Genomic DNA, 14559 nt, shown 5'->3' with positions numbered 1-14559 from the left:
GATCCACCTTTCCAAGTTGTTGGGGTTCATCTCATACTTCTGAAGGTTTGAGGGTGCTGCCTGTTCCATACTCCCCCTACTCCTAGCCTTTTAGGGGTACAAACAATAGTAATTGGGGCCTAGTGTGGTTGTGTACGTGTGATATACATACACTTTTTTGGGATCATATTTTCTATTCCGCTATTTAATCAAAAACCTTTGGGGATCAGTTAAATTGGGGGATAGTCTGTGTTGGTACGTGTGAGAGAGATCCACCTTTCCAAGTTGTTGGGGTTCATCTCATACTTCTGAAGGTTTGAGGGTGCTGCCTGTTCCATACTCCCCCTACTCCTAGCCTTTTAGGGGTACAAACAATAGTAATTGGGGCCTAGTGTGGTTGTGTACGTGTGATATACATACACTTTTTTGGGATCATATTTTCTATTCCGCTATTTAATCAAAAACCTTTGGGGATCAGTTAAATTGGGGGATAGTCTGTGTTGGTACGTGTGAGAGAGATCCACCTTTCCAAGTTGTTGGGGTTCATCTCATACTTCTGAAGGTTTGAGGGTGCTGCCTGTTCCATACTCCCCCTACTCCTAGCCTTTTAGGGGTACAAACAATAGTAATTGGGGCCTAGTGTGGTTGTGTACGTGTGATATACATACACTTTTTTGGGATCATATTTTCTATTCCGCTATTTAATCAAAAACCTTTGGGGATCAGTTAAATTGGGGGATAGTCTGTGTTGGTACGTGTGAGAGAGATCCACCTTTCCAAGTTGTTGGGGTTCATCTCATACTTCTGAAGGTTTGAGGGTGCTGCCTGTTCCATACTCCCCCTACTCCTAGCCTTTTAGGGGTACAAACAATAGTAATTGGGGCCTAGTGTGGTTGTGTACGTGTGATATACATACACTTTTTTGGGATCATATTTTCTATTCCGCTATTTAATCAAAAACCTTTGGGGATCAGTTAAATTGGGGGATAGTCTGTGTTGGTACGTGTGAGAGAGATCCACCTTTCCAAGTTGTTGGGGTTCATCTCATACTTCTGAAGGTTTGAGGGTGCTGCCTGTTCCATACTCCCCCTACTCCTAGCCTTTTAGGGGTACAAACAATAGTAATTGGGGCCTAGTGTGGTTGTGTACGTGTGATATACATACACTTTTTTGGGATCATATTTTCTATTCCGCTATTTAATCAAAAACCTTTGGGGATCAGTTAAATTGGGGGATAGTCTGTGTTGGTACGTGTGAGAGAGATCCACCTTTCCAAGTTGTTGGGGTTCATCTCATACTTCTGAAGGTTTGAGGGTGCTGCCTGTTCCATACTCCCCCTACTCCTAGCCTTTTAGGGGTACAAACAATAGTAATTGGGGCCTAGTGTGGTTGTGTACGTGTGATATACATACACTTTTTTGGGATCATATTTTCTATTCCGCTATTTAATCAAAAACCTTTGGGGATCAGTTAAATTGGGGGATAGTCTGTGTTGGTACGTGTGAGAGAGATCCACCTTTCCAAGTTGTTGGGGTTCATCTCATACTTCTGAAGGTTTGAGGGTGCTGCCTGTTCCATACTCCCCCTACTCCTAGCCTTTTAGGGGTACAAACAATAGTAATTGGGGCCTAGTGTGGTTGTGTACGTGTGATATACATACACTTTTTTGGGATCATATTTTCTATTCCGCTATTTAATCAAAAACCTTTGGGGATCAGTTAAATTGGGGGATAGTCTGTGTTGGTACGTGTGAGAGAGATCCACCTTTCCAAGTTGTTGGGGTTCATCTCATACTTCTGAAGGTTTGAGGGTGCTGCCTGTTCCATACTCCCCCTACTCCTAGCCTTTTAGGGGTACAAACAATAGTAATTGGGGCCTAGTGTGGTTGTGTACGTGTGATATACATACACTTTTTTGGGATCATATTTTCTATTCCGCTATTTAATCAAAAACCTTTGGGGATCAGTTAAATTGGGGGATAGTCTGTGTTGGTACGTGTGAGAGAGATCCACCTTTCCAAGTTGTTGGGGTTCATCTCATACTTCTGAAGGTTTGAGGGTGCTGCCTGTTCCATACTCCCCCTACTCCTAGCCTTTTAGGGGTACAAACAATAGTAATTGGGGCCTAGTGTGGTTGTGTACGTGTGATATACATACACTTTTTTGGGATCATATTTTCTATTCCGCTATTTAATCAAAAACCTTTGGGGATCAGTTAAATTGGGGGATAGTCTGTGTTGGTACGTGTGAGAGAGATCCACCTTTCCAAGTTGTTGGGGTTCATCTCATACTTCTGAAGGTTTGAGGGTGCTGCCTGTTCCATACTCCCCCTACTCCTAGCCTTTTAGGGGTACAAACAATAGTAATTGGGGCCTAGTGTGGTTGTGTACGTGTGATATACATACACTTTTTTGGGATCATATTTTCTATTCCGCTATTTAATCAAAAACCTTTGGGGATCAGTTAAATTGGGGGATAGTCTGTGTTGGTACGTGTGAGAGAGATCCACCTTTCCAAGTTGTTGGGGTTCATCTCATACTTCTGAAGGTTTGAGGGTGCTGCCTGTTCCATACTCCCCCTACTCCTAGCCTTTTAGGGGTACAAACAATAGTAATTGGGGCCTAGTGTGGTTGTGTACGTGTGATATACATACACTTTTTTGGGATCATATTTTCTATTCCGCTATTTAATCAAAAACCTTTGGGGATCAGTTAAATTGGGGGATAGTCTGTGTTGGTACGTGTGAGAGAGATCCACCTTTCCAAGTTGTTGGGGTTCATCTCATACTTCTGAAGGTTTGAGGGTGCTGCCTGTTCCATACTCCCCCTACTCCTAGCCTTTTAGGGGTACAAACAATAGTAATTGGGGCCTAGTGTGGTTGTGTACGTGTGATATACATACACTTTTTTGGGATCATATTTTCTATTCCGCTATTTAATCAAAAACCTTTGGGGATCAGTTAAATTGGGGGATAGTCTGTGTTGGTACGTGTGAGAGAGATCCACCTTTCCAAGTTGTTGGGGTTCATCTCATACTTCTGAAGGTTTGAGGGTGCTGCCTGTTCCATACTCCCCCTACTCCTAGCCTTTTAGGGGTACAAACAATAGTAATTGGGGCCTAGTGTGGTTGTGTACGTGTGATATACATACACTTTTTTGGGATCATATTTTCTATTCCGCTATTTAATCAAAAACCTTTGGGGATCAGTTAAATTGGGGGATAGTCTGTGTTGGTACGTGTGAGAGAGATCCACCTTTCCAAGTTGTTGGGGTTCATCTCATACTTCTGAAGGTTTGAGGGTGCTGCCTGTTCCATACTCCCCCTACTCCTAGCCTTTTAGGGGTACAAACAATAGTAATTGGGGCCTAGTGTGGTTGTGTACGTGTGATATACATACACTTTTTTGGGATCATATTTTCTATTCCGCTATTTAATCAAAAACCTTTGGGGATCAGTTAAATTGGGGGATAGTCTGTGTTGGTACGTGTGAGAGAGATCCACCTTTCCAAGTTGTTGGGGTTCATCTCATACTTCTGAAGGTTTGAGGGTGCTGCCTGTTCCATACTCCCCCTACTCCTAGCCTTTTAGGGGTACAAACAATAGTAATTGGGGCCTAGTGTGGTTGTGTACGTGTGATATACATACACTTTTTTGGGATCATATTTTCTATTCCGCTATTTAATCAAAAACCTTTGGGGATCAGTTAAATTGGGGGATAGTCTGTGTTGGTACGTGTGAGAGAGATCCACCTTTCCAAGTTGTTGGGGTTCATCTCATACTTCTGAAGGTTTGAGGGTGCTGCCTGTTCCATACTCCCCCTACTCCTAGCCTTTTAGGGGTACAAACAATAGTAATTGGGGCCTAGTGTGGTTGTGTACGTGTGATATACATACACTTTTTTGGGATCATATTTTCTATTCCGCTATTTAATCAAAAACCTTTGGGGATCAGTTAAATTGGGGGATAGTCTGTGTTGGTACGTGTGAGAGAGATCCACCTTTCCAAGTTGTTGGGGTTCATCTCATACTTCTGAAGGTTTGAGGGTGCTGCCTGTTCCATACTCCCCCTACTCCTAGCCTTTTAGGGGTACAAACAATAGTAATTGGGGCCTAGTGTGGTTGTGTACGTGTGATATACATACACTTTTTTGGGATCATATTTTCTATTCCGCTATTTAATCAAAAACCTTTGGGGATCAGTTAAATTGGGGGATAGTCTGTGTTGGTACGTGTGAGAGAGATCCACCTTTCCAAGTTGTTGGGGTTCATCTCATACTTCTGAAGGTTTGAGGGTGCTGCCTGTTCCATACTCCCCCTACTCCTAGCCTTTTAGGGGTACAAACAATAGTAATTGGGGCCTAGTGTGGTTGTGTACGTGTGATATACATACACTTTTTTGGGATCATATTTTCTATTCCGCTATTTAATCAAAAACCTTTGGGGATCAGTTAAATTGGGGGATAGTCTGTGTCGGTACGTGTGAGAGAGATCCACCTTTCCAAGTTGTTGGGGTTCATCTCATACTTCTGAAGGTTTGAGGGTGCTGCCTGTTCCATACCCCCCCTACTCCTCATCTAGCCTTTTAGGGGTACAAACAATAGTAATTGGGGCCTAGTGTGGTTGTGTACGTGCGAGATACATACACTTTTTTTGATCATATTTCCTATTCCGCTATTCAATAAAAACCTTTGAGGATCAATTGAATTGCGGGATAGTCTGTGTCGGTACATGTGAGAGAGATCCACCTTTCCAAGTTGTTGGGGTTCATCTCATACTTCTGAAGGTTTGAGGGTGCTGCCTGTTCCATACTCCCCCTACTCCTCATCTAGCCTTTTAGGGGTACAAACAATAGTAATTGGGGCCTAGTGTGGTTGTGTACGTGTGATATACATACACTTTTTTGGGATCATATTTTCTATTCCGCTATTTAATCAAAAACCTTTGGGGATCAGTTAAATTGGGGGATAGTCTGTGTTGGTACGTGTGAGAGAGATCCACCTTTCCAAGTTGTTGGGGTTCATCTCATACTTCTGAAGGTTTGAGGGTGCTGCCTGTTCCATACTCCCCCTACTCCTCATCTAGCCTTTTAGGGGTACAAACAATAGTAATTGGGGCCCAGTGTGGTTGTGTACGTGTGATATACATACACTTTTTTGGGATCATATTTTCTATTCCGCTATTTAATCAAAAACCTTTGGGGATCAGTTAAATTGGGGGATAGTCTGTGTCGGTACGTGTGAGAGAGATCCACCTTTCCAAGTTGTTGGGGTTCATCTCATACTTCTGAAGGTTTGAGGGTGCTGCCTGTTCCATACCCCCCTACTCCTCATCTAGCCTTTTAGGGGTACAAACAATAGTAATTGGGGCCTAGTGTGGTTGTGTACGTGTGATATACATACACTTTTTTTGGATCATATTTTCTATTCCGCTATTTAATCAAAAACCTTTGGGGATCAGTTAAATTGGGGGATAGTCTGTGTCGGTACGTGTGAGAGAGATCCACCTTTCCAAGTTGTTGGGGTTCATCTCATACTTCTGAAGGTTTGAGGGTGCTGCCTGTTCCATACCCCCCCTACTCCTCATCTAGCCTTTTAGGGGTACAAACAATAGTAATTGGGGCCTAGTGTGGTTGTGTACGTGCGAGATACATACACTTTTTTTGATCATATTTCCTATTCCGCTATTCAATAAAAACCTTTGAGGATCAATTGAATTGCGGGATAGTCTGTGTCGGTACGTGTGAGAGAGATCCACCTTTCCAAGTTGTTGGGGTTCATCTCATACTTCTGAAGGTTTGAGGGTGCTGCCTGTTCCATACTCCCCCTACTCCTCATCTAGCCTTTTAGGGGTACAAACAATAGTAATTGGGGCCCAGTGTGGTTGTGTACGTGTGATATACATACACTTTTTTTGGATCATATTTTCTATTCCGCTATTTAATTTAACTGGGCCTCCATGCGAGACCTGTGTGCCTTGTTGCGCTGTTTTGAGTACTCCACCAACATGGCCAGTGGCAATGACGCCGTTCTCAGCTTAACTATCCCACTTCTATGCCTCCTTGAAAAAACAATTCGGGCGATGATGGAAGAGGATGTGGCACAGGATGAGGAGGAGGAGGAGGATGAAGAGGTAACATTTCCAAGGCTTTCAGGGCAGTCATTCGCAAGGGGCTCCGAGGGTGGGTTCCTGCACACGCAAACGCCAGGGACGCAATTGTCCAGCAGGGGCACAGTTCTGGAGGATGAGGAGGATGAGGAGGAGGAGGAGCTGGAGGAGGAGATGGAACCATGTTCACAGCAGGGTGGCACCCAGGCCAGCTCATGGCCATCACTGGTGCGTGGCTGGGGGGATACAGAGGACACGGACGATACACCTCCCACAGAGGACAGCCTTTCGTTGCCTCTGGGCAGCCTGGCACACATGAGCGATTACATGCTGCAGTGTCTCCACAACGACCGCCGAGTTGCCCACATTCTAACTTGTGCTGATTACTGGGTGGCCACGCTGCTGGATCCCCGTTACAAGGACAACGTACCGTCCTTAATTCACTCACTGGAGCGCGATCGCAAGATGCGCGAGTACAAGCGCACGCTGGTAGACGCCATGCTGCTGGCATTCCCATCTGACAGCGGGGCCACAGTGGAAGCACAAGGCAGAGGAGGAGGAGGAGGAGGAGGTCGCCAACGCAACCAGGGCACCGCCAGCACCGCAGAAGGCAGGGTTAGCATGGCCGAAATGTGGAAAAGCTTTGTCAGCACGCCACAACAAACAGCAGCACCAGCAGCTCAGATGGAACGTCTTAGCAGGAGGCAGCATTTTACCAACATGGTGGAGCAGTATGTGTGCACACGCCTACATGTAGTGAATGACGGGTCTGCCCCCTTCAACTTCTGGGTCTCCAAATTGGGCACATGGCTTGAGCTTGCCCTTTACGCCTTGGAGGTGCTGGCGTGCCCTGCAGCCAGTGTATTATCTGAACGGGTATTTAGCACGGCTGGGGGCGTTATAACAGACAAGCGCAGCCGCCTGTCCAGAGACAATGTGGACAAGCTCACGTTCATTAAAATGAACCAGGCATGGATCCCACGGGACTTTTCCGTACCTTATGCAGAATAGCAATGGATACCGACCTTACCCACCCATTGTTCCATTTTTGCTCTTTCTCACTCTTTTGGGGTGTACCCTCATTTAAAATTTTTGAAAAGAAGCAGTGTTGGCTACCTCGTCCTCCTCCTCAGGGCCAGATTAATGTAGGGGCTATTGGAGCTGCAGCTCCAGGCCCCTACCTTTTATATAGGCCCCGGGTTGGCCATATTCACTGTTACCGCTCTTCTGTCACTTGTAAACACAGAAGTCTGGCTTCTATGCTCGCTTCCCCAGGCAGCACCCTCAGAACCTCCCCACACAGCGTGAAGGCCGGACAAGGAGGGACAGTTGGCGATGCATGGATGTGTTTATGGGCTTCAGAGACAGCATCCCATGTTGAATTAGGCATGCATGGCTGCACCCTTCCTCCTCTGGGTGCATGGCAAGGCACGGCCCTTAAGGCCCTTCAAAATCCTCAGCACCAAGCCCATGATGCTGTTAATCCGGCCCTGGTCCTCCTCCACCGCCGCTTCCACCTACACCGCCCATAGGTGTGCGCAGCCTATTGCATTAAGGTGTGCACCCCAAAGTTGAAATACACATGCATGTGTTTGCCAGCAGGGAGAGTAATGTATCGGGGCCATGTACCTGTAGGCAAGGAGAAATAGAGCAGAGCAGGTCCCAGGGAGATCTTTCCCATCTCCTCACTGGCAATGCTATGTGCCCTAGGTGATTAGGGTGTGCCCAGGCACACCCGGCACACCCTGTGCACATGCCTATGTCACCGCCACATCCATTACCACTTCAACCTCCCTACTACTCCATATGGGCCTCGTCCTTCAGAGATGAAGAAGAACATTGTTTTATTTTTCTGTTTTTTTTTGTTGTTTTAAGTTATTTCCCTATCCACATTTGTTTGCAGAGCACTTGCCATGCTCTTAATTACGTTTTGCTGCCATTTGCAGCACTCTAGCCCTTTCCTTTGGTGTTTTAGAGCCATTTTAGTGCCTTAAAGTTCGGGTCCCCATTGACTTCAATGGGGTTCGGTGTCCGGGAAAAGTTCGGTAAAAGTCTGGGACACGGACCCGGACTTTTTTTTAAAGTTCGGCCGAACCCGTCGAACACGGACATCTAGGTGTTCGCTCAACCCTATTTATCACCAATCCTTGTTTCCACAACCGCCCAAAATTTTCAAAATATAGTTGTCATAGGGAAGAGATAGTGAGGTGAAATCTTTTTAACAGGGGTAGAGACAGAAAAACAAATTGCACAGGGGTGTTAATCCTTCCCTATGCTATCCAAAAAAGTAAAAATTATTCTTTTGGCTGAGGCTACACTTAAAAATTGTACCTGTTCCGACTTACAAACAAATTCAACTTAACAACAAACCTACAGTCCCTATGTTGTTTGTAACCCGGGGACTGCCTGCACTGTATATTTATTTGGGGTACAGTGTTACATGACCAAGTAATTGTCAGTCAAATTATCACAGCACTGAAAACTGAAAAAGGGCCTGGAAAGTCACCAAGTGTAACATATCGGTATTTAGCAAATTCTACAGGAATCTCTCCAAAATTAGGTAAAATCCTCTGTGAGATGGCTGCCACTAGAACTGGTGACCTCATTGGAAGATTTTCCCTCATCTACTGATCTAATGACAACTCTGATAATGGTCACTAAGCGTAGGCACAAACAAAAATAAAGAAAAAAACCTTTAAAATGGTGATCACTGGGTAGCAAACACAATGTTACCAAAATAAATCTAGGGTTTGCTATAGGTACAAGAGAACAAGGAACATTTGTGAAGGAGATCATATATAGACTTATATACTAGCGGAGTTCCGGGCACAGAAAAAAATTTTCAATGAACATACCCCCGGGACAGTCAGGGCTAGTACATTCCACAATGGCTAGCCTCTGATCTGTCCCGGTTCGCACTTACCTGCAAGAAGAAATACTCACTTATAACACTTCTTCCACAGCGTTGCCATCTCTCTTGTGGGCAGCTGAAGCCGGCGCGATCCTCTTCTGTGTCTTCTTCCGCGTCCTCTTCTCCCAGAATGCGCCTGCACCGGCCCCTCTCGTCACTTCCGGTGCGGCGCCGCATTCCTCCACAGCTTCTGGGCATGCCCAGAAGCTGTTTAGCAGGGAATGCGGTGTCGCCCCGGAAGTGACGAGTGGGGCCGGTGCCGTCGCATTGATTCCTGGGAGAGATGACGTTCGGCTCCCAGGAATCATCGCAAGCCAGGAAGTGACGGTGGAGCCGCAGCGCAGAGGGAGGAAGTGAAGAATAGGTGAGTATATTCGATCTACAATTACAAGGTAAGTACAAAAAAAAAAAAAACCTAACTATCCAATTCTGTTTCAGGTGTAGGAGAACAAGCGGACGGGCACAAAACAAAAAGATTGATTTTGTGCCCGGAACTCCGCTTTATATAGAGAAGGGTATAGAACAGAACCTCTCTGTATTGCTACTCATGGGTTCTACAATGGGGACATATTTTAGTTTAAAGTTGAGAACACCTTAAATGCTATCAATATACTTATTGTAAAGTTTTCCTATATTTTATGGAACATACGTAAAAACCCTTGAATTTCTTCAAATATAATTAGCTTGGCAAAAATGGAATCTTCAATAAAAAAATGGATTTTCCTCCAATCAGTAATAATCCTTAATGTGCCTCACATGCAAGAAAAAAGTAACTTTAATAAAATGAAGCAATCGGACTAAGTGTAGAGTGGCTTTACTGTAATTACTGATAAATAAATGTTCAAGTCTTTCAAGCAAATTGCAGGTATTAGATTATTTCATTATTTAACAAAGAGCTATAATGAAGAGACTGAAGGTCATCACTTGCAAACATTATCATTGTTATAAATTGGTAAGGCAGATGTCTTCTGGCCTCAAGCCACAGAATGTACAAAGAGGAAACATGATACAGATGAGTCTGGAAAGCACGCTATATTTTGTCTTTTAATGATCACAAATTAGACAAAGTATCCTTTTACACTTCAGAGGATGCATAAAGCACACTATCTCCAATAAAAACTGTTTAAGGCTGGTGTGAATGCCTGTTGAATTAGCACTGCATAGTAATTGTCAATGTATATAGTTCATTCCGCCTTGGCTTTAGTTTTATATTACCTTTTGAGGGTGGGCACAATGTAGATAGAGCTTAATTCATAAATGGTTATCACACTAATGTACTCAAGTAAAGGTGAGATTTATACCAAAAAAAAAATCCCAAAACGTAATGCACTACTTGCAGTAAAAAAGGGAGAGTTTCACCTTCAAAGACTTCATGTTAAGAAAAAAAAAAAAAACTATGGTACAGTAAAAAAAAAAAAATGTATAATGAGACATTATGGTATGAAGAGGTGCAAATACTGTTTGATCCCTGTTGGTGTAAAAGTTCAAGGATTACTGATTTACACATATTGCTAGCTCATATTCTAGTAAAGATTATATTGTTGCTAAAATTGATCATAGTGTTAAGAAATAAAATCTAGGTAATGTGTACATTACAAAATGTATAAAAGGGGCTTAAGAAAAATGTCAAAATTGTTCGTACGGATGCGTGTACTTTTACATGTGAGGATCAGTTAATAAAGAAACATTTGTGCTCACTTTAAAAGCCCAACAGTTCCTCTGTTTAACCACTTCAATACAGGGCACTTTCACCCCCTTCCTGCCCAGGCCAATTTTCAGCTTTTAGCGCTGTTGCATTTTGAATGACAATTGCGCGGTCATGCAACACTATACCTAAACCAAATTTATGTCATTTTTTTCCCTACAAATAGAGCTTTCTTTTGATCACCGCAAGGTTTTTTTTTTTGCTAAACAAATAAAAAAAGATCGAAAAGTTTGAACAAAAAAAATGTTTTTTGTTTATGTTATAAAATGTTGTAGATAAATATGATTTTTCCTGCACTGACGAGCACTGATGAGGCCGCACTGATGGGGTGGCACTGATGATGAGGCACTAAAATGCAGCACTGATGGACACTGACATGTGGCCCTGATAGGTAGCACTGATAGGCGGCATTTATAGGCACTGATAGGCGGCACTGATGGGCACTGATAGGCGGCACTGATGGGCAATGATGGGCTCTGGTGGGCGGCACTGATAGATGGCAATGATGGGCACTGGTGGGTGGCACTGATAGATGGCAGTGATGGGCAGCACTGATGAGGGGGACACTGACAGGCTCCCTGAGCACTGATTGGCATCCCTGGTGGCATGGGTGGACATCCCTGGTGGCCATGGGTGGGCATCCCTGGGGGACAAGGGTGGGCAATCCCTGGTAGTTCTAGTGGCATCCCCCAAGGGTCTGCACTAGTAATCAATGGTCTGATTACCAGCACAGCCTGTCAGGGGCGAACTGAAGAAAACCGATCAACAAAACTTCCTATTTACTTTGTGACCAGCTGTGATTGGACACAGCTGGTCACATGGTAAAGAGCCTACATCATAGGCTCTTTACCGGGATCGGAAATGCGGCGTGTCAGAGTGACACACCGCACCACCGTTTGTCGCTCTGCATGCCCCCCGGGGGCTCGCAGAGTGGCCTATCCTGCTACACGTCATATGACGCCCAGTCAGGATAGGGCAACCACTTTGCCGCCATCATTTTGCTATATGACGGGCGGGAAGTGGTTAAAGTGGTTGTAATGTCAGAAGATTTTTTTTTTCCTAATGTATTCTATGCATTAAGATAAAAAGCCTTCTGTGTGCAACACCCCCCAGCACCCCCTAAAACTTACCTGAGCCCCATCTCTATCCAGTGATGTGCACACGTGTCTCGGCTGTCCGGGACTCTCCCTCCTGATTAGCTGAGACACAGCAGTGGCGCCCACTCCTGTCAATCAAAGTCAGTTTGTCAATCAGGAGAGAGAGAGGGCCAAACCGCGTCTCCGTGTCTGAATGAATACGCAGAGCTGCAGCTCAGCTCGGGTTCCCCCATAGCAAGCTGCTTGCTGTGGGGGCACTCATCAGGAGTGAAGGGCCAGGAGCTCCAGCCAGGGACCCAAAAAGAGAAGGATCCAGGCTGCCCTGTGCAAAACCACTGTACAGAGCAGGTAAGTATGACAGAAAAAAAAACAAGACTTTACAATCATTTTAAGACAGGGTATTAAAAAGTAAACAAAGTCTATGATAAATATAACTATCAGCTCAATAGCTGTAAATAATTTTGATCAGTAATTCACGTGCATATAATGGAACTTTTCACTGCTCCATCCCACAACATTGGCCTGTGAGGGTTGATTTACCAAAGAAGTAGAGACTGTTAACTTAGAACAGTGGTCTCCAAACTAAAGCCCGGGGGCCAAATGCAGCCCTTTTCTTGCTTTAATCTATCCCTTGGGCACTATTTTCATCCTATAATACTAAGAATGGGGCATAATTCCCCCCCAATGACACCAATGAATGGGCACAGTTCCTCCTAATCACATGAACAATGAGACCCAATGACACCAATGGTGGGGCATAATTTCTCCCACTGACACCAACATGGGCATTGTTTGTTCCCACTGACATTGGGACATTTTCTACTCCCACTGGCCACAGTCTGGCCCCCTTTTAAGTCTAAAGGACAGTGAACTGGCCCTTTGTTTCGAAAGTTTGGAGACCCCTGCTTTAGAAGATAAATGTTTACTTTAGTCAGTGAATGTTTGTTCTGGGGAGTGAATGTTCGCATCATGGAGTGAACATACACTTAGAAGGAGTAGAGACTGATCACCTTCTAAAATGAATGCTTACCTAATATTAGCGAACATTGTGAAGCATTATCACCCAATCATGTGCAAGAGAAATTAGTAAAAAATAGGACTTTGTTACCTGCAAATCATCATATGATTGAAGTGACTACAGGCTAGTCTAAACCAGTGTTTCAAGAATTGCAAGAAAACTGAAGTACATCACAGGTGATATAATTTACTGCTAAGTGATTGCAGTATTCTAATCTGGTAATACTTAAAATCTGGCCTGTTAGTGTGCCCTGAGAACCGGAGTTGAGAAACACTGGTCTAAACTCCTTGGTAAATCCTCCTCACTAAGTTGGCCAACTCACTGAAAACAGTGCTCTGAATTAAATACGAATAAAATGAATGAATGAAATACATAACTAGTTTTAGACTTCCTTTAAGTCTTTATATACATAATACAATAACAATAATTGCAATACAATTGACTCAAAAGCAATATAATTTAACTTTGAAGTGCATTTTTGGGACAAGTTGGCACTTCACTAACAGCAACACTTAGGAATTATCACCCAAGTGAAACTGCAATCCTTGGCCGCAAGAACAGTTCATGATTTCATACATCTGTGTATGAAACATGAACTGTAGGAAGTACTGCAGGAAAAGACTATCGGTAAAGCCATAAGAGAATCACAGCTAAATAAATATCTGTTCCAGTATTTTATTTCTTCCTTTTACCGTTAACTTGGGCAGCTTTGGTTTATGTATTTGCCTTTCCTGATTTGTTATTTTAAACTAATATTTTATCTTTCTTTTGTTTTTTTTAGCCTACATTTACAGATGACTGCAAATTTATGGAAAGGTATCAGGAAAACAGCTATAACACCTATGCCTCAGCTACTTACAGAACTGAAAAAACAGGGAGAAGGTGGTACGTGGCTCTTAATAAAAGAGGCAAAGCCAAAAAGGGTTCCAGCCCAAGAGTTAAACCTCAGCATATATCAACACACTTTCTCCCAAGGATCAAGCACATAGAACCTCCTGAACTTTCCTTTACTGTAACAGTACCCAAAAAGAAAAAGACTTCACCTATACCTGCCAAACCCAAAACCGTAAAGCCACCGCCGAAGAAGAGCAGTAGCCCTGTTAAATACAGACTCAAGTTTCGCTTTGGATAATTTGTGACTTGTTTCCAGTCGTGGTAAAAATATTCTTACTGTGTTGGCACAGCGACAAGCATAGCACAGCAGTGAGTTTGTACGCTGAACTTCATCCTTCTATAATATAACCAAGGTTGCCCACATCTAAAATCTGGTTGGGGAAGTGGCCTATATGATAGTGGGTTTGAGATTTCTCAGTGAGTGCAATACAATGGTTCAGTTAAACTTCCAAAAACTGTGGGAAGGCAGTCCATAGGTAATAACTTGATGTACTAAAATATTTATCATATGATTGCAAGAGGAGTTTGAAAGACTGCCTATGACTATGTTAAACCTCATATAAATGTATTAACCAAAAGTGATGACTAACACTCCAGGTACATAATTACTTTTATGTAGCACATTTGAAATACAAAATAAATATTTGATAAATTTACATTGGAAACTTTTAATTCATTATTGCTAACATAACAAATGCTCGATAAAAGATTGGTACCTAAAAACATACATTTCACCACAACAAATACTGTATAGGGGACTATTTATCATACATTTCATGGGAAATTTCCACAATATTTGTCCAATATTCTTTGGTGAGCATTCACTCTAAGGCCCCTTTCACAAGGCGGAGT

General features: G+C 43.5%; 1 protein-coding gene across 1 annotated transcript in view; it reads left to right on the top strand.

The window, feature by feature from the left end:
• Positions 1–14299, top strand: part of FGF5 (fibroblast growth factor 5) — a 132766-nt gene extending 118467 nt beyond the window's left edge. Inside the window, exon 3 of the mRNA XM_082257783.1 lies at positions 13595–14299. Coding sequence (XP_082113909.1) covers positions 13595–13945 — 351 coding nt within the window. The 3' untranslated portion in view covers positions 13946–14299. The remainder of the gene's footprint in view (positions 1–13594) is intronic.
• Positions 14300–14559: the final 260 nt, after the last annotated feature.

This window comes from Pelophylax lessonae (genome assembly GCF_965119305.1).
Source record: "Pelophylax lessonae genome assembly, chromosome: 1".
Lineage (NCBI taxonomy): Eukaryota > Metazoa > Chordata > Amphibia > Anura > Ranidae > Pelophylax > Pelophylax lessonae.
The sequence above is the reverse complement of the archived record's forward strand: the minus strand, read 5'-3'. Positions and strand labels throughout refer to the sequence as shown.